This window comes from Hetaerina americana, unplaced genomic scaffold, assembly GCF_022747635.1.
Source record: "Hetaerina americana unplaced genomic scaffold, ioHetAmer1.1.p SCAF_1, whole genome shotgun sequence".
Taxonomy (NCBI): Eukaryota; Metazoa; Arthropoda; class Insecta; order Odonata; family Calopterygidae; genus Hetaerina; species Hetaerina americana.
This window is the reverse complement of record NW_027286069.1, coordinates 47311853-47331519: the sequence shown is the minus strand read 5'-3', so window position 1 is coordinate 47331519 and position 19667 is coordinate 47311853. Positions and strand designations below refer to the sequence as shown.

Here is a 19667-nt window from a genome sequence, read left to right as displayed (position 1 = left end):
ACGAATTTACTGAAGATTTTATGTATGTCAAATAACTCAGGTGATGTTGTAAAATTGAGATTTTTGTAATTTTGTTTGTTTATATTCTCCAAATAGTTATATATTTCATTTATTACACAGGATTGGTTTCATTGATGGTTGAACCAACCCCATTGAATTTGGAACACCTCCATGTATCCAGGTATGCCTATAAGTTACATGCAAAGAAGTTTGGAAAAATTCATTTAAAAAAATTAAAATTTGTCTATTTATTAACAATACGATAAGAATAATCATTATTTGAACATTCGCTATTAAAATTACTTGAATTAATTTGACTATATTTTTTGCAGAAATGACCTACAAAGTCTACCAGATTGGCCCTGGGAGAGATTTAGACATTTGAATTTTTTGGATGCATCTCATAATCATCTGGAAACGCTTCCTCATCGGCTTCATGTGGCTCCTAATCTAACTGAGCTTCATCTGCATGCTAACAAAATTAATTGCCTACATGAAGGGTTTCTTTCTTCACCAAGGTTTGTTCATTGGTTAATGGAGATCAATAGAATATGCTAATTCGTGTAGATAAATATTATAATGCTTGAACTTCATTCAAGTTGAAATTCTTTTCTTAATTGGCCAATATGCACAATTTTAAGCTATTGAAAATCATTAATTTTGTGTGAAATTTCCATTTCAGCTTGCAAGTCATTAATCTGTCAAACAACAAACTCACAGGTGGATTACCACCTCTTGTCCTAGGATCTGATGGACTCCTCCCATGGAGCAGTCCCTTACTGTCATTACGTCTGACTGGGAATAATTTGACTGATGCAATTTGGGAAGCCCTTTCTGAGCTCACAGCATTAACTGTTCTTCATTTGGCTTACAACTCTCTCACAACAGTACCAGAAAAGTAAGATCCATTGAACTATTTGGAATTGAAATGAGAGATGGCAAAATGAGAAAGATCAACTCCCACACCTACAATCTAGATCTTATCTTAGATCATATACAAATGATTAGTAATCAATGTATTGAATTTATTGGCTTTTTGGGCCTAATTCTTATACCATTTCAGGTGGATTTCATTGGAGCGTGACATAATATGCTATGAATAAAAAGGATCACACAAATCACATCACACAATTAATAATTTGTGAAATAATTTGTTTTTTAAAGTAATTTATTGAAAGATTAATCGCAAGTTTAACACATTGAAAGGGTTAGGTGCTTCCAATCTTCCAGAAGTTTACCAAATGTACACTGGTTATTCTATGAAAGAAGTCACGACTAATAATTAAATCTATGCAATTAATAAACCCCAGAAAATGCTTTAATTGACTCGTTTCTAAGAGTGCATATTTTTACATTTAGATTTTGGCACGAAACCTTTCCTATGTACTTTCCTTTTACCAATGAATAAAAAGACTCTGATAAAACTAATTCCAACGAGAAATAAGTTTCAGAAGAGGTACATGTTATCCATTGAATACATTACTGGAAGGGAAAACAAAGGTTTAAAAAAATTATATTCTTAATTTATGAATGATGATGGTTCAAAGAAAAAAACATGCATATGTATTTGAAAGAAACACCTAGGTCTATGTGTATTCTGCTACTTGTTTATCCTAATCTAAGTGATTGATAGTTGTTTTTAATAAAAGAAAAGTGGCACTTATTACATTTATTGAGGAGCCATAAAACACAATAATTTTTTGTAGGTGGCTTACTGCTTGAAGCTCGTTTGAATGATTATGAGTAACGTTTTGCATTGCTGCAATAGTCAATTTTCTCACTCTCTTCTTGAATGCCCTCTTCCAATTTCATAAGTGATCTTCCTTGTAAAGTTTCATTTCCTTTGGCTTTTTGTTGTGCTCATACTTTATCTTCCAAAGAAACTTATGTTAATATCAGCAATAATAAAAGTGTATCTGAAATAGTCATGACTCGACTCTGATCCCCAATTATGTCAAATCTTGAAATATATCAGGATAAATATGTATGTTGATACATATTACCCAGTTTCTTTGCTGGAAACTTTTACAATAGTCAAATAATATTTTTCTGTTTCAGGTGTGTGGAGATGTGGACTGATTTGGAAGAATTGGTGGTATCAGGGAACACCCTAAGTATTTTGCCAGATTCAATAGGTCAACTTAAAAAATTAAGAGCCCTAAGAGCTCACTCCAATAAATTACAGCAACCTCCAAAAGGTTTAAGCAAGTTGAATAGCCTCAGAGTAAGTCCTTAAAAGTCCTTTTGTATCAATTTAAAAAAAAATATTTGCACATAAAAACAAAGAATAATTTTCTGCAATGAAGTTTTTTTAGCTATGCAAATTTGTCTCCCCATTAAATGGAGGGAATCTCATTTATGCATTAATGTGAAAAATCAACTCAAAATTCTTGTAAAACATATAATTTTAATGCTGAAATTGCTGAAACATCATGCATGCTTTTGACTAATTTCAAGAGGTTCAAACTCTCAGAGAAAAAAAATAGGAATGAGTATGTACCTACTTTTTAAATTTAACTTTTCATTGTAAAAACATCTCATTGATCACACTAATAGCGATTATTTTGCAATAAACAATTTAGGTTCTTGATTTATCTCATAACCAATTGGAAAGAGTGAACCTTGGAGATCTAGTACCACAACGGTTATCATTTCTTGATCTCTCTGGGAATCCCCGTCTTCACGTGGATCCAAGTCAGTTCAATTCATACAGGTATGATCACATTCCCTAATTTACAATTAAATAAACACAGCATTTATGATTCAGTTGATGATAAATAATGAGTAAACTGAACAATGAAAATGAATTATATATGAAAGACTCTCTATTCTCGGGATGTCACCGCGTAGGTTGTTTTTCTGACAACAGTTTCGCCCGTGTTTCAACGAGCGTCTTCAGGTCAAAGACCTGAACTTCAGTACTTCGACCTGAAGATGCTCGTTGAAACACGGGCGAAACTGTTGTCAGAAAAACAACCTACTGGGTGACATCCCGAGAATGGAGAGTCTTTCATTTGAACGCCGCGAAAATCTACGATCCCATGAATTATATATGGTATATCACAAATCTATGCCAACAAAAAAACATCCTGCATGCCTTTTAAAATATTCTTTAAGTGGTATTTCATTGTAATACAAGATTTTGAAAAACCTTTTCATGCAGGTTTTTGTAGTTCATAATTAATCAATTAAGAGAATTTTGGATTATTGTTTATAGTTATTCTTTCATCATCATCATCAGTATTTCAATCCTACAATTGGTTTACTGCAGCCCTACATTTTACTCTATTCAATGTCAATTGCCTCAACCCTTGATACCTTCTCTGTTTTATGTCCTTCCTAATTTGTCCTTTGAACTTGTCTCTTGGTCTTGGTCCTTCTATTATATTCCTAATCAATCCATTGTGCCGCAATGTGTGTCCAATCCATCTATTTCTTCTTTGCAATAGAGTTCTCCATATGGTCCTATCCTCTTCTGCTCTTCTATATATTTCCGTATTCCTTACTTTGTCTGGCCATTTAATCTTCAGCATTCTACTCCAGTACCATGTTTCAAATGCTTCTATTCTTCGTTGGTCCACTTTTCCAATGTTCCAAGTCGCGGAACCATAGAATGCCATGCTCCACATGAAAGTCTTGATGAATTGCTTCCAAGCTGGTTTTCTGAGAGATTTCCTTCTATTTTCCTTCTATGCTTCGGCTAATCATCTAAGCAAGGATTTTTGATACTTGAGTCACCAGGCTCAACGTTCTGTTCTTTGCTAATCTTTAGCAACTGAAATTACAATTCTAGGAGTTTCCATTGTGTATTACGGTAATTTTTTCAAACTTCTGGCTGTTAAATTTTAATATTTTTGACAATAGAAGACATTTCGAAACTTTAACTTTGGGCTCTGGAAACATTTGTATCATGAAAATTCCATGGATCTCAATCTTTAACTTATAATGGAAGTTCAAAGAAAAATCCAATTTGATATTAGAACAACTTTATTTTTATTGCAAATTGCTTTGATGATGATTGAAGGATTGAGTAGCGTTTCTTTTAACTCTGGTATTATAATATTGATGATGGCCAAGATCCTAATCTGATTCTGATGAGAGAAGAGTTTCTGATTGCACCTAATATCTTTTCATTGCTAGGTCACAAAGGAGGATGAGTCTAGTGGATGTGTCTGGTAATAATCGAACCTCTTTGCCTTCCACTCCATATCACGAAGCTGGAGAATCATATCAGACAATTGATGAAGGCAATGAAGAAAGATCTCATATTGGGCCTCCATGGAAAGTTGGGTTCTCAGAGACTCCAGGGAACCTTGACAGGTGAAATAATAGTGTTTGAATGGAAAACAAAAATACATTAATTTTAAATGATAAAAATTATTTTGTGAAAAATGTGCTCTTCTTTTCAATAACTCTTAAATTTAACATTGTCCTGTTACTGTGAGGAATTCGAACACTGGCACATTGATATCAATATCAGGAATATCTGTCTTAGTTTGTAGCATACCAATATATGTAGATTCAATCATTCAACTTTCAAAGTGAATTAGAATTCACTTTGAAATTCAGATACATTCTTTGGATTACCTTACACCAACACATGCATCTAATAAAAGGATTCATTTAAATTTTAGTGGATGACCTTATTTGTCAAATAAACTACTTTTCAACTCTATAGACAAGTAAATTAGGCATGAATTATTATATGTGAATTCATCCATATGCCCTCTGTAAACATTATCTGATGAATAAAATATTTCATTAGGCTCTACACAACCCAGATACGACTGCCAGCATTTTGCAACACGGAGGGCCTGTTTGGTCTGTTTGATGGAGGAAGTGTCAAAGAGGGAAATGAGGGAGGGGCAGAAACTGCTTCACTGCTAGCATCTGTGGTTCCTAGAATTCTTCTAGAAGAGAGAACTGTTAAGGAGACTGCCACAGACTATATGAAATATACTCTACTTTCTGCTCACAGGCAAGTTTAAAATTGGTGGATTTTCTCTTGCAAAAGTTGATGAAGCAGCCTATCATTTATTATCCATAGGCTAAATGCAGAAAATACAGACTTCTCTCAGATTTTTCTCTCATTTCAAAATCGCTTTGTGCTTCTAAAATGGGTGGGGATTACACAAGAAATAATTGAGTTACACTTAAAACTAAGCCCTAACAGAAAAATTGTTGTGTAATTATTAGTTTCAACATCAAATTCAGAAATATGAATGGCCAAATTCTATAACTTATTGCCTTCTAGAAAAGGGAAAGCTTTATGGAAAATATTCCTCTTTGTTATTAATTTATGCTCTCATTCATTGTGGTTATTTCTTGGTCTCTTTCATCTGAATTCAAATAATAGTTATCTCTTGGGGTAGATGACGTATTTTTCAGAAAAATCTAAAGTGAGAAACTACTAAAGAAAATTTTATGATCCATAGTTTATCTTGATAGATAACCTATCGCAAAAATTCATGTATACAGAATGTGGTTTCAAAAAATAATTTTAACAAAATTTTCTGATGGCATTTTTACTGTTTTTAATCTCAGAAAATAGAGACATACCAAATTTGTCATAATATTTAATTTATTGATGATACTATCATAGGTATGTAGTATTTCTAAATCATATGAAATGTGCATGCCACACCAGTTGCACAGACACAAGGGCGTGGTTTGGCAGTTGCCCCACATCATCCAAAGTCTAATTGTATGTTTATCACCAAGTATTGCTGACTTAGAACATTAATTTCAGGGGGGATTAGATGTCTTGGTCTGGTCATTTTGTCAATGATGAATATAATAGCTCTTTAAACTTCCTCATTTACCAAATAACTCAAAAGGCATAGGTGAGACGATTTAGGAATTGGGAATTGTTACCAAATTTTCTTCCCAATCTAAGAATTGTAGGCAAAGTCAAATGACATTGTCTTTAATTCTGCACTCCATTAAACTCTCTTCTGTATTCCTTTCCAAAATCATTAACAACAGTGTTGCATACCCTCCCTTCATCTAAATTACAAGGTGACCCTCTAACCATCTACAGCAGTGTTACCCAACCCTTTTCGAGCCACTGCCCATTTGGATCCATAAACCTATACTCAACACCTCCCAATCGATAGCTTTAAAATATTAATCAAAATCATAAAACAAAATAACCAAATGAGGAATATTTAAATAATTAAATTATAAACAATGACTAAATCAAATGTTTCTTTAGAATCCAATAATATATAGTTTTCATATCACATCTATGCAAAAGACTTAGTACCCAATAAAAGGAACTTAGGTGAGAATATACTTTTTGCATAAAAATAAATTATCAAAACAAATTTTTTTTAAATTGTTTTAGAAATTTGAGAATTTAAATTAAGTAATTATATTGCATGAACATTTTCAATTAATAAAAATAGAATAACCAATCATGTTTTGTTAAAATTAGTTAAAAAATTAAATGACTGTTGATTATAGTTTTTATGGTCTACAAGTCATTTAAGGAGAGTTTATTGCCTAATTTAATAACATATTTCCATCAAATGAAATTTGAACGGGATGGATGGGCTTAATGACCTGATACCAGATTTCCAACGTCCGGTTTAATGTCACTTAGCAGGAGTCCTAAATCGCCGTGTTCACAAACCTGAAGTCTGTTTCTCTACTTGGAAATAAGCTGAATGACTGCACTAAAGCCATGTTCCACCAAATGTGAAGTCGGAAATGGAAGGAATTTTTTAACCACCTCCCATAATGCAGGATAACGATCGGAAATTTCCCTCTGTAACCAAAACTCTTGATGATTTATCTTAAACTTTGGTTTCAATTCAACATCATTTTGTAGTCTATTTAATTCTTTTTCTAATACTTCAACTTCCTCAATAACTAAAAACAGATTTATCACTCAGTCTAAAATTTCCAACAAAAGAAGATCCTCAAATTGCTGCATCATATTTTTATGTAAGGTGGCTGAAAGGTCACAAAAGACTCTCAAATCATCATGACCCTTCCCAGCTTGCTCTTCTACCTTAAGTTGTGAAGGGAGTGATAAAGCTCGCGGTGATCTATGTTGCCAGTAAATAAAATCAACTTGGAAATAAACACAGTCACCAAAAATTTTGCCTTTATAAGGTTAGTATAATTTCCCAAAATGCAAGGTCACTCCTTGTCTCTTTAAGGTTGTCACAGAGAAAAGCATCTTTTTCCTCAAAAAACTGCACAAGAGTGTCTAAAAGCCTATAGAAACACTTTAAACAGTTGCCTTTTGATAGCAACATACTTCTGTGTGTAGTAACAAACATTTGAAATCTTCGTCATTCTCATCACACAACTCTTGAAAGAATCGATCATTAAGAGCAAGGGTTTTGATTTTGTTAACTGCTGTAATTACAATGTTTAAGGACTTGTGGAGGCAATCATTCAGTATTTTAGCCACTAGATGTTGTTAGTGAATGACACAATGAATAGCAAAAACATTTGGTACATATTTTCTCACAACCATGGTGAGGACAAATAATTGACAGAACTCCATCTGTTGCAACAGCAAGTATGTTAGAAAGTGGAATTTTTTGTCCCTGAAAAACTGCTCTATGACATGAAATATTGACTCCCCCTCTATGTCAGTTTCTAATTAATTGCCTTGCATACAAAAACTCTTGAGATAGATTTTCATCTGTAATAAGGCGTATGTAAGCCAGAACACAGATTTATCACCTGGCAAGGTTGATTTGTCCAACTGTAATGCAAAGTCTGTTGTTCTCAGGATGCCGCACAATATATCTTTCACATTTTTAGCCATTTCATCTATTCGTCGTTAAACTAGTGTTGCATAGGGGAATTATTTTTATTGCATCACATGGTTACTTATGCAGAATAGTACTCAGGACTTCACTTTCTGCCGGTAAGATGAGTTTCCCATCCCCTTTGTTCCACATCTTTCTCATTTATATTGTTATAAATCTTATTTTCCAAATATAATTACTTTGAAGGCACTATTTATTTTTTTATTTGATTCCAGGAAGACCAAATCAAACTTATTTTGTGCCTCCTCTGGTTTGATTCATGATTATTCAAAATTACTACTGTCATAAAGAGAGAAAATTGAGGATACATTCCACAAATACATTCCACTGTAATTTTAGCAGTTCCCATTGCCACTGATATTGTCAGTTGAGATTTTTCCAAAGCCAGAGTCGATATTCAGTCAGCCTATACATAGCTTCCCCTAAAAGCAAGTAAAAGTATACTTCATTCTCAGGAAACCTTGAATTAAGGTCATGTGCTTCTATGAAAATACCTTGTCTTGAATTACCCAGCTCTTTGATTGTTGCAACGGTTGCATGGTATAATTTTATGACTGAAGTTTCCGACTGATCATTTTATGACTGGCACATTTCACCTTGTGGGGCACATTTTCCTTGGGACTTCATCAGGAATATTCTGAAATTCTGATGATATCTTTGGGAAAATAATTCATTAATATTGTAGTAAGTCTTTGTACGACACTGTCGTCATGTACCCACAAAATATATGCATAGGCTGAAGTTGCATAGCCTACAATGTACTCCTTCTCTCTATGCCAAACTCAGGCAATGGTACTTACAGTGCATATAAACTGCAAGTGATCGTAACTCTATAGCCATTGCCTGTACACAATAATAAATACTTTTCATGTTTGATCATAATTTTGGCACTATCGTAACATTGACTAGGATATATCTATACAATGTACATCTCTTGGAAAAGTTATCTCATTTTGTATTATTTTCCAGTAATGCAAAATAATTTTAATATGTATTTCTACGTTGATGAAATGAGTTTTTGATATTAATCAAAATGCATGTTAGTAGACCTAATCAACTTGAAAAAATGATAAAGAATATTAATCCAATTAGCTTCACTAAACTAAGAAACAGAAAGTTCTTAGTTCTTTAAAATATCAAGGATATATGACACTCATCAGAGATGTATTGAAACACAATACATAGGTCATTAAATACCATTATGGGAAATGCAAAGCACTTTAGACAATGGATTCAAATGCATAAGTAAAAGAACAGGTGTGAGCAAAGCTAATTGACCATAATTTTACATTGGCAATACTCAGCCTTGATTAAACAAAAAAGATTGGCTAAAAATGGGTAAGACATTAAATAATATGGTATGAGAAGAGGAAAAGACTTACCAAGTTCAAAGCTAAGGCCAGATCAGGCTCTAGCATGTGAATTAGGTAGGTGAGTATATATAGGTGCCAAATTATGAGGGGAACAGTGAGTGTCAAACTTAAAAATTGGTAGCATTTCTATTGGCCTTTAATTCATTACATGATTATTGCAACAATAAACTACATTGAGGGAAAGGGTGGGGATAGTAGTGTGTGTTGGTCGTTCCCCACCCAGTGAACCCCTTGACCTATTGGTATATTGTTAATCCTTATTGGCTCAAAGTGTGAGGACACTCAATTTTAAAGAAGCTTTCCAGGAGTATAGAAAGATCTATCAATCCTCATGTATGCTCGTGTGCCATAAAACACCCATTTTGGATGCTTTTTAGAAGCATGTTTTTATTGCTTAATTGTTAATTTATATTTGAAGATTACAAAAATTTATTCCTCTAAACTTTTTATATATATATATATATATATATATATATATATATATATATATATATATATATATATATATATATATATATATATATAAAATTCAATGCATTCTACATTCTTTACAATGATGGACATGTTAGATCATTATTTTTTTAGATGAAAAACATGAAAATTTTCCAGTTAGTTTTAATTTCATAATATGCAGTAGTGAGTGGTGGGCAACTTTGGTCCATGTTTTCAAAACAAATGTTTTACAATCCTGTGAAGATCAGCTTGATTCTTTTGCATTCACCTTGACATTCAGGGGTCAACATAGGTTATTTTTAGGCTAGATGTCTACCTATATATCTGTTTAGGGGGCTTGATAACCTAATTGAAAGTAAAAAATCCAGTGAAATTGTTAATTCAGCTCATTCCAATTCATTACATCCTGAATTAGCTCAGTTACCCAATTTGTCAAAACATCTGGCTACTTTTTCATGTAGAAATTCACATTGAAAATAATGCCTCAGTAGCTGAACTGGCTACTGCACTTACCAGAAAATGAGAAATTTTTGCTTTTAATCCCAGTTGAGATGAATAATTTTGAAATTACAATTTCTCACACTTGAACATTAAGCAGAGGGTGACTCAGCTAAAGTTACTTTTACTGTATTTCCTGCAGGTTTTTTTAATAATTAGTCCTTGCATAATTTTGCTAGGATGAGGACATCCAAGCAAACATGATTGATTATGACTTGTTGAATTTTGAATGGCTCACCTTGCTTTCTACAAATTTCTCATTTTTTATTTTTGAACAAATATTTACAGGGAGTTGAAGGAAAAAGGCCAAAAGTTTGGGGCATGTGCCATTCTTTGCCACGTCACAGCCAAATCAGCATCTTGCAATACAGTTAGCAAAGCAGGAAGTAACAATACGGTGACCAATGGTGATGTTCCACATCAACAGTACATTTTAAGAGTGGCAAGTGTAGGGAGAGTTGGAGCAGTTCTATGCAGAAAGGATGGTTCAATATTTCCACTTACTGCTCCATTTAGGTCCTTGGAAGATGACTTGGGCAATGAGAATGAGCAGGTAAAATATAATTTCAATTTTCAAGGTATTTATCCTCTGTTGAGCAATTGGAAGTGATGGTTGTGACTAACTTGATGTTAGAAAGCCTGTATAAATAACATTTTATGGTATGTTATGTTAAATTTTGATTTTAAACAAGTATTACTGTCCATATTGATGGCATGTTAAATATAAGAATATGTAGAACTCACATTCTGTTCAAAACTATCCATTTTAGAAAAAAGCTACGAGTTCATTTACCTCAGCAGTCAATGTCTTCTGAGGTAAAAGTGGCTTCTACTTATAAAGTGGCCTATACTTAGTGACTACAATCTTATGATTTGAGAGTGGATGAGCACCTCCATTCTTCCAGATACTAGATGACAGTTACACTGACTAAGTGACAATGCTAAGGTTACTAGACATCATCTAAGTGCCCTATCTTCAGGGTTAGGCATTATGTGCAAAGAGTTAACTTTACTGCTAAGTTAATTTTTGTTATCCAACTACAAAACTTTGATATTTATTTCATATGCACACGAAAAGACTTTATTTAAGCCTTGAAAATGTTGAAGTCCACTTTTTCATTGTAACAAAATAATATTTTAGACTACAGACACACTTTGCACATATTTCTGGTGAATGAGGACTAGAGATGCTGCCTTGGGTCCATTGGTATCCTATACATCACCGAGAGATAAAATCTTTGGGCAAAAATACCGTGGAGTTTTTCTTTGAAAATTTTGAAATTTATTTCTAACTTAAATTTGAGGTTGATTAGCCTTTAAATTTACCTAATACTTTTATTTTTTTAGCATTTAATTCATAATTCTCAGCTCAGAAAATAGGCATCTAATAGTCTTGTTTAAATTTAAAACTTATGTTTCCTAAAACGGACATTGTTAGTCCAAGCTCACAAGGTAAAGTGATTGTCATACTGAAGTAATGGTTTAGGCATTCTGCTAATCAAATTTTAGGTTTTTTGTTCATATGAAGGTCCTGAGTTGAAAATAAGGTGATGACTATGGAAAGTCACAGATTCACCCAAACTAAATACGTGATTTTCTGAGAAATCAGGTTACTATAACTGTCATTTTACCATTTAAGGTAGGGTTTAGATGGAGACAGTCTGAACAATGATAAAATTTTTCGCCTAACCTAACAAAACACAACATGACATGCAAAACTACCATAAAACCTTCTTCTATTCTGCATACTTGCCACCTCCCTTAATTCCATCCAACACACCAATCCTTTTCCTAGCCCTTCTTTGCTTGCCCAACATTATCCCCTCCATCTCAGTCTTCAACACCTGTCGCCAAATGTTCTTTATCAATCTTCCCTGTTGCCTTTGTATTTTAAACAATATTATCTTCTTTCCCACCATGACTAGTACTGCATGTGCTTTCCTTTCTGTAAAACAATGCTTTTCCATCCTTATACAAAACCATTACATTTCTAAAGCTTCCATTGTACACCTGTCATCTTGATTCAATGAACATGTTTCCTCACCATTCAAACCATGCTCCATATCAAAGTTTTAATGAGTTTTTTCCTTAACATCCTTACTCAATGTCCCCATCATCAACTCCCTTTTCTTTGTGATAGCTTCTTTGCCTAATGAACTTCTTTTTCTTTTGTACGGACTACTTTGACCACCTTGGTCCAAAAAACTTCCAAGATAGGAAAATTGCTCCACCTGCTGTAGTGTTTTCTCTCCTATTTTGATGTTTAACTTAACTTCCCCCATTCTTGGAAACTTCATAACCTTATTTTTTTTACATCGATTCTCATCCCACACATATAACACTATTGTTCTAATGCACTCAGCAATGCTTGTGACCCCTTGACTAACTGGCTGACTAAACTGTTATCATCCGCAAACCTGATTTCATGAAATCTTTACCAAATTTCACTCCCACCTGCAGTTGTCTCATGCCTCTTTTACCATTTCCTCCCTGGGTGGGAATGGACACCCCTGTCAGAACTCTTCTTAACTCTGCCCATCCCACCTCACCCTCTCCCACTCGCACCTGAGCAATCTGAGGCATATTGCTGGAAAGATGCCTATCCCTACAATCTACTCCTATTTTCTGCAATACAATCATTAATTCAACACAACTTTTTAAGTAAAATAATGTCTTTTCAAAATCTACCAAACCAACAAATACACCCTGATTGCAATGTATGTTCCTCTCTATTGGAGATCTCATTATTGCAATGACAGCAAGTCTACCTCTCCCCTTTCTAAACCAAAAATGATCATCCCTTTAGTTTTTTTTGCCATCCTCTCCATACTCTAATTTGATGATCCTGAGAACTACTTTAGCTTCGTGCGAAATCAAACTAATTGTTCTGTAGTCCTCACATGATGTAGCCTTTGCCTTTTTTGGAATAGAAACTAAAACTGATATGATAAAGTGTTCCGGTCTTTCTCCTTCTTGTACATTACACCAATTTCACACTTTTCCTGTAAAATGTCCATTTCCTCACAATATGTCTTCCTCCATGCTAATTTTCCCTATTTTTTTCATGCCTCAGTTTTTTATGATCTCTTTATACTTCCTCCTAGCTAATGTTCTTCCATTTCCTCCTCTTTTCCATCATTCTAATCATCTTATCTGCAATCGATGCTTGACCTTTCCTTTCCCTATTTACTTTTTCTATACTTTTTGTGGCTTTCAATATCCTTTAATGATGTGTTCCCATCTTTCTATTGTAAACATCTCCCTGTCCTCACTTGTAATTTTCTCTACAACCTTCTGGTTCTCCTTTCTTTTCATCTCAGTTAATGCTTCTACATTTAATTTCCTCAACTGTCTTCATTGTTTTATCTTCTAGAATATGATGTTACACTTCAGTAGTACTAATTCATGATTTGAATTTTCATTCAATCCCAGGAAGTTGTGTGAATTAATGATGCTGTTCATAAATTTGTGCCTAACTATTATATAGTCTAGCTAATATCTTTGAATCCCTGGGAATTTTCCATAAATGCATGTGCATACTGTGGTGTTTGAACCATGTGTTCATTAGAAATATACTGTTTTCTCCCCACAGTCATTCCTTGCTCCTCCTGAACCTCAGTCCCCTTTCTCAATCCAACCTCTCCCTTTCCCACTGCAAAATTCCAATTTCCACTACTGTCAAATGTTTCCTTACAGCAGTGCACCTGCAATTATTTCCTCTGATTGATAGTACACCCTGTCTATATTAATCCTCCCTATGATTACTTTTTGACTTGTAGTGTTGTAGTTGTAACACCAGTATGTCTGAGAATCTCTATATCTTGTGAAACAGTTAGTAAGAATGGCAATGGTCATTCTCCTTTTATTTTTTTCACCCAAGATATTAAATGTTAATATGATGACATAAATAAAGACAAATCTAAAGTACACCTATTTTCTGGATAATTTTTCTTTAACTTTTTAAGCATTCGAGGAATTATGAGTTTTTCATCCATTTTATGAATAAACTATATTTTTTTATTTCAAAACTTTTCTTTATGATAAGGATCCTTTGGTCTTTAAAAATGCTAATAGCAATTAAAATTATGACTCGTTCATGTTAATAAACTATAACTGATCCTGACTGCTAATTTCTAATATTCAGTCTGGTCAGCTTGCTTTCACCTTGAAGGTCATGTATTTAAGTTCCACCGCAGTTAGGGCAGTACTGTTTTTATTCTGCTTTGCTTATAGTGCTCATTAATACCATCATCACTTTCAATTGAGAGTACAAACAGTTTCTATTTTTGGGTGAAAGATTATGGCTAAGAGAAAAAAATATAATTCAGTATTTTATTTTGTCCAGCTTCCAGTATAATTTTGAGCTGAGAGATTCATAGACATTTTAAGTGTTGGCAAAATGAATTTTTCTTTCCTATTATTCTTTAGGATGAAAAAAAATATCCAAGCAAAAATGAAAACCACGATCAACATGCCCTAGGTATGAGTGCATCTTTTCCACAAGTGGTGCCTGATCCTCATGTCGCTGAAGTTGATCTTACATCAGAAAGAGACCTCTGTATCATAATAGCCAATAAAATGTAAGTTAAAATCAGTCTCATAAAAAAATGGTTCTAATTTCACGGTAATATAGTTCATAGATAAATCATTTTCTTATCTCATGGAAATTCAAGATTTATTATAATATGTATGAATATTAATATTTAGGTTTTTTCATGATATAAATGAGAAATTACTTGCAAACATTTTTTAAAAAAATACAATTGCTTGAAGTGATGAGTTCGAATCATGGTATGTTCCAAAAGTTCTAATGGACTGTTCATACGAATAAATTTTAGGACCCTTCAGAATATAATTAGTGCCAAATCTTGCTTTTATAGGAGCTTGTTTTTTGCCATACTGAGCTAATTGATATATCATATTCATCATTCATTTAAAAAGCTGTGGACACTTTCCTCTTTTTGCTCCCAGCTGAAATCAGTACATTCATTGTTTTGGTTAAATAAGCTACCTGAAAATTTGAGGAAATATTTTCTTCTGTTTATTTAGTCTCTGTTCAGCAAATTCTAATAAACAAAATGTTGAATTTGAAAATAGAATACTTACAAAACTACCAAATTTACATCCTCAGTCTTAAGAGTGTATATCTCCCCTAAACTTTAATTTTCCAATATAATCTTAAAATTAGAAATTATTCATTGGTAATTTTACTTCCTAAAATATTGAATTTTTTATTGATATATTGCCATTTGATCAATTACTTAGATTTTGGTCATCTGTGCAACAAAATGAAGCTGCATGTGAAGCTCAAGTGATGCTAAAACCAAATTCAGGAGGGATTGATGAAATGCTTGCAGCTAAAAGGCTACAGGATTTAGCCCAAGGCTATGGTAACACAGGGAATTTAAGCATAGCTGTAGTGCATCTCTTTGGTTCACAGGTTAGTCATTTAATTCCTTTAGTTTTATTTTTTCAAAGTGAATTAATAACTTTAAAAATTCCATTTAATTTATAATTGGAGATAGTATAACTATAAATTTATCCACTTAACAGGATAAGAAGAGTGATAAAGATGTTACACAAGATGCTCTGAGAAAGTCCCTTAGGATCATTCAGCGAAATGGAACAACAGATCTTCTGATGAAGGAGTTAAAGGAAGAGTTACGATCACATCATCCATGCATACGCCACTGCTGTTGTCACTGTACGTGGGCCAACGAGGGAGAGAGGGAGGAGTGTCACTTGTGCCTGCCTCATGTTTGCCACCGCCGATGGTGTACAGGAATGCCAGAAGAGCGAGCAGGGTGCACGACTGAAAATGGTATGAAGTCAGTATCAGTCAGCAATGGTATTAATCACTTCAAAGTACAAAGCGAATCCAAGGTGAAATCGATAGAATGCAAAAGCAACCAGCAGAATGAAAACTGCGGGGGTAGTAAAGAATCATTCCAGGAATGCAGTCAGAAGAAGATCCACATGGCGAGTGAAATTTGCATCGATGAGCATGAGGTTCCCAGTAAAAATTTACCTGAACGCTCTTCCCCCAGCGGACAGAGTGACGACGCACCGAGTACAGTGGTGAAGGACAAAAATGACCTCGAGGAAAAGTCTAGCCAAGACAATTCCGACAGTGGTTTCAGCAGGTGCACGATGAAAGAAAATTTCTGGGAAGAGCAGGCCAGGAACGGGGAAGTTTCGAAACTCAGAAGGATACCCGGGGCGTGGGACGTTTGCGTCGGGACGGAATCTGTTCTGATGAGGGAGAAGGGACTTCACAAAGTTAGTGCCATGCCAGCCTTAGTGATGTCGGATGACTATAGCGTCATAGGGGGACGGGAGAAGAGCCCGAGTGAGGAAGGAAGTCAGGTGGGTGGCGTGGACGAGAGATTCAAGTGCTGGGAGTACATGCTGGAGCAGAATACCCAGCTACTCTTCGACAAGGAACTCGACACATTGTCACGGGGTATCGTGAGGGGAAGGTCAAGAGCTCCTTGGACGGAAGGCTTTCCTTCAAATGGGACCACCTCCGGCACCGTCAACGGGTCTGGACCTCCCCAGTATCGGCCCCCTCCCCCGCCGGCGCCTTTCTTGTCCAGGCGGTTCTCGAGTGCGCGAGGCACAGGCAAAGGCGGACGCGGTTGGGGCAAGAGCTCCATCAGCAGCGGTACCAAGTGGGGAGGGAGCGGAAGGGGTCATGCTCCGGTGGAAGTGGCTTCGCCTCCCATTCAAGGTGGTCCGAATGCCGCCTACTTTGGAAGTTTACAACGCCTGCTTCCCGGGCACGTTGGGTTCGATTTCGAAGCCGTGCGGGAAAAGCATCGGTCAGGCTCTGATGTGAGAGGTGACAGTATGAACGAAACGGAAAGGTCTTGGGATAAAGACAATGAAAGCACCAACGGAGAGACAGAAAATCGCATGCAGGCATACTGGGGTGTTGCAACGACTGAGCTATAGTCTTCTACTATATGGAAATTGTGCTTATGACTTTATTTTGAAAAATCAAACTTTTTGAACTATCTTTGAAAAATCAAAGATTAATATTTATTGTACGAGAGATAGTGGAAAGTAATTAACACTAATTTTAGCTTTTGATGATAATGAGGGAATTCTCATTATTACAAAATAAAATGTATAAATATATGTTTTGATGTAAGCTCCAAATCTCATAGTTATTTAAATTAATTTTTGTAAATTAAAATATTAATAATTTTTTTGAAATTTGTGTTGTCTTATTCCTTGAAATTTTAACATAATCCCTTGGATTCAAAACGCAATAAATTGCTCTTGTATTAATTATACCACTTTATTAATAAGGCTTACCTATATCGATGATAAGCGAAAATATTGGGTTACATTTTTTATTTTTTTTATAGAAAGTGATCCCATTGGCAACTGATAAAAAATGAGAGCATTATAAACCGCAAGATAAAAGTAACAAGTGGTATTATTGTCATTCAAATATAAATACATGAGGCATGGAGGAACAAAAATGAGAACAGGTGGGTTTTAAAACTGTTACGTTCCATGACGAGTTTATGGGAACGCAGGGGAATAAATGGACTTTGATAAATCTAGTGGTACCAACTGGTGTTGAAGAGGATTCAACCCATATCCACATGAAGCACTGTGGGAATTACAATCAGAGATTTGGTTCAAAATCATTATTATATAGAAAATAATGTTCCAATTACATTTATTAACATGGCAAACAGATTCGTATGAATATATTTTCCTGGTATAATACGTGCCAATCTTCCCACTCGAATTTCAATGAAAACTGCAATATTTTTTTAATGAGAAAAAACTGATCGGTTACCTTCAAGAAGCTATTTCCAAATGTTCCACTCCTAACATCCACGTGAAATAGTTCCAGGGAAGATCCTCTTAATAGGGTAAGGTGTTGACTTGCCTAACACCTCTACTCTATTCCCGAGACCCATTTCCTCCTTTGTGAATCTTGCTAAGCGACTCTTCTGCCTGCGTCCTTAATTATTTTCCCAATTTGCCCGAATCAATTCTCATCAACATGGTATTACCTTGAAATGTGTGATATTTTTCATTTATACTTCATTTTCTTCCACACGCTGAAAACTCCCATGGACATTGGCCTTCAGGATGTTCCAACTAAGAGTTCTGAAGTAGATTCGGAAATAGATCGTCCGTTATATACCTAGGTGCACTTCCAGAGACAAGTTTATTATTGAAAAAATGCTCATTTTTCTCTAAGGAGCCATTTCTCCAGGTGGTGCTTGATATCTTTATATAGCAACTATGAGTGAGCTTGTATAAGTTTTGATTTTCAGTGTGGAGAAATATAAAAAGCGTAATAATGAAGGGAAAGTAAATTTTTACTGTTCCGTGAGATAGGTGATCTTGGCAAAAGAACGAAACTGCCAACGTATTTGTTACCTGGTTGACCTGAGTATATGATCAGGATTTTGACATTCATGTTTTACATTATGTATTTGCTAGGAGATAGAAATTCATCGGTTGCGATTTTCCAGAAAGCATTTCCACTTTACGCCCATGGCACTTTTCTCGTGGTGGTCCAAGTAGTGCAATCGCTTCGCCTACGTCATACTGCGCCCGGCTTTCCGACCGATTTATAGGCACTACTCAAATTCCGCACGCTGACAGGTACGTACACCCCTCTCCTTACCGCGAAGGAGGTCATTTGACAATTCTAATCCCACCCATTTCGTCTTTATTAACTGGCGAATTGTCTCCCCATCCGCAGAATCAACGATCTGCAGTCGTGCCATTGACAGCCGTGATTGGGAAAACTTGGGATACGGAGTAGAGAAATCGAGAGAAGGATACGAGATATAGATAGCATCACTATGGATAACTATAAATTCTTAAAATAAATTTCTAAAAACTACCTACATACGGTTAAAACTATCAAATCGCTCACCATGTAAGCATTAATTTCGTAAAAAGAAAATTGAATTTAAATTTTGAACGGAAAACTGAAAGGGATTGGCAAACAAGGAAATTTTAGACGTACATACAGCCTGTATACAGGTATACGAATTAACAAGTATTAAGACATATGTACGAATTAACAACGAAGAATATACAAAGAATGAGGAAGAATTCATGAGTTGAAGTTCAAATACTTGGAATGAAAAACTATTACAGCTATAACAATTCCTTGGAGGCCACAGAAGAAACTAGTAGAATTTAGTATTTACCTTCTTCAGCCGTTAATATCTGTTCCGGTTCTTAAACGAAAACGCGCATTCAATATATTGTTTATTTGCTATTCCCCATGATATGAGCTATTGTACTTGCAAACTAATTATGAGGTAATCGTTGAGAGATTTTTAATATAAAATGAATGAGTCAACTATTTTTCTCGAGTCACCACAAAATCAGATAGAATGCATAAATAAATAGTTTCCGTTGCGTTTCACTCAGACTCCTTGTCAAATTATTCGCCAAGTCGTTAAAAAACTTTGCCCATTCAGAAAAACCGTTTACTTACTTTGAAATGAAGTTACCTAGTAAAGTGACTTACAATCATGTACTATAATATGGAAATGTCCCAATT

The 19667-nt window shown here is 34.7% G+C and overlaps 1 protein-coding gene across 1 annotated transcript in view; it reads left to right on the top strand.

Annotated features, from left to right (window-relative positions):
* The window catches only part of Phlpp (PH domain leucine-rich repeat protein phosphatase), a 67345-nt gene extending 50096 nt beyond the window's left edge, over positions 1-17249 (top strand). Inside the window, exons 10-20 of the mRNA XM_071596311.1 lie at positions 121-181; positions 333-518; positions 683-898; positions 2059-2224; positions 2583-2713; positions 4141-4320; positions 4766-4978; positions 10403-10667; positions 14543-14694; positions 15380-15554; positions 15668-17249. Coding sequence (XP_071452412.1) covers positions 121-181; positions 333-518; positions 683-898; positions 2059-2224; positions 2583-2713; positions 4141-4320; positions 4766-4978; positions 10403-10667; positions 14543-14694; positions 15380-15554; positions 15668-17068 — 3146 coding nt within the window. The 3' untranslated portion in view covers positions 17069-17249. The remainder of the gene's footprint in view (positions 1-120; positions 182-332; positions 519-682; positions 899-2058; positions 2225-2582; positions 2714-4140; positions 4321-4765; positions 4979-10402; positions 10668-14542; positions 14695-15379; positions 15555-15667) is intronic.
* Positions 17250-19667: the final 2418 nt, after the last annotated feature.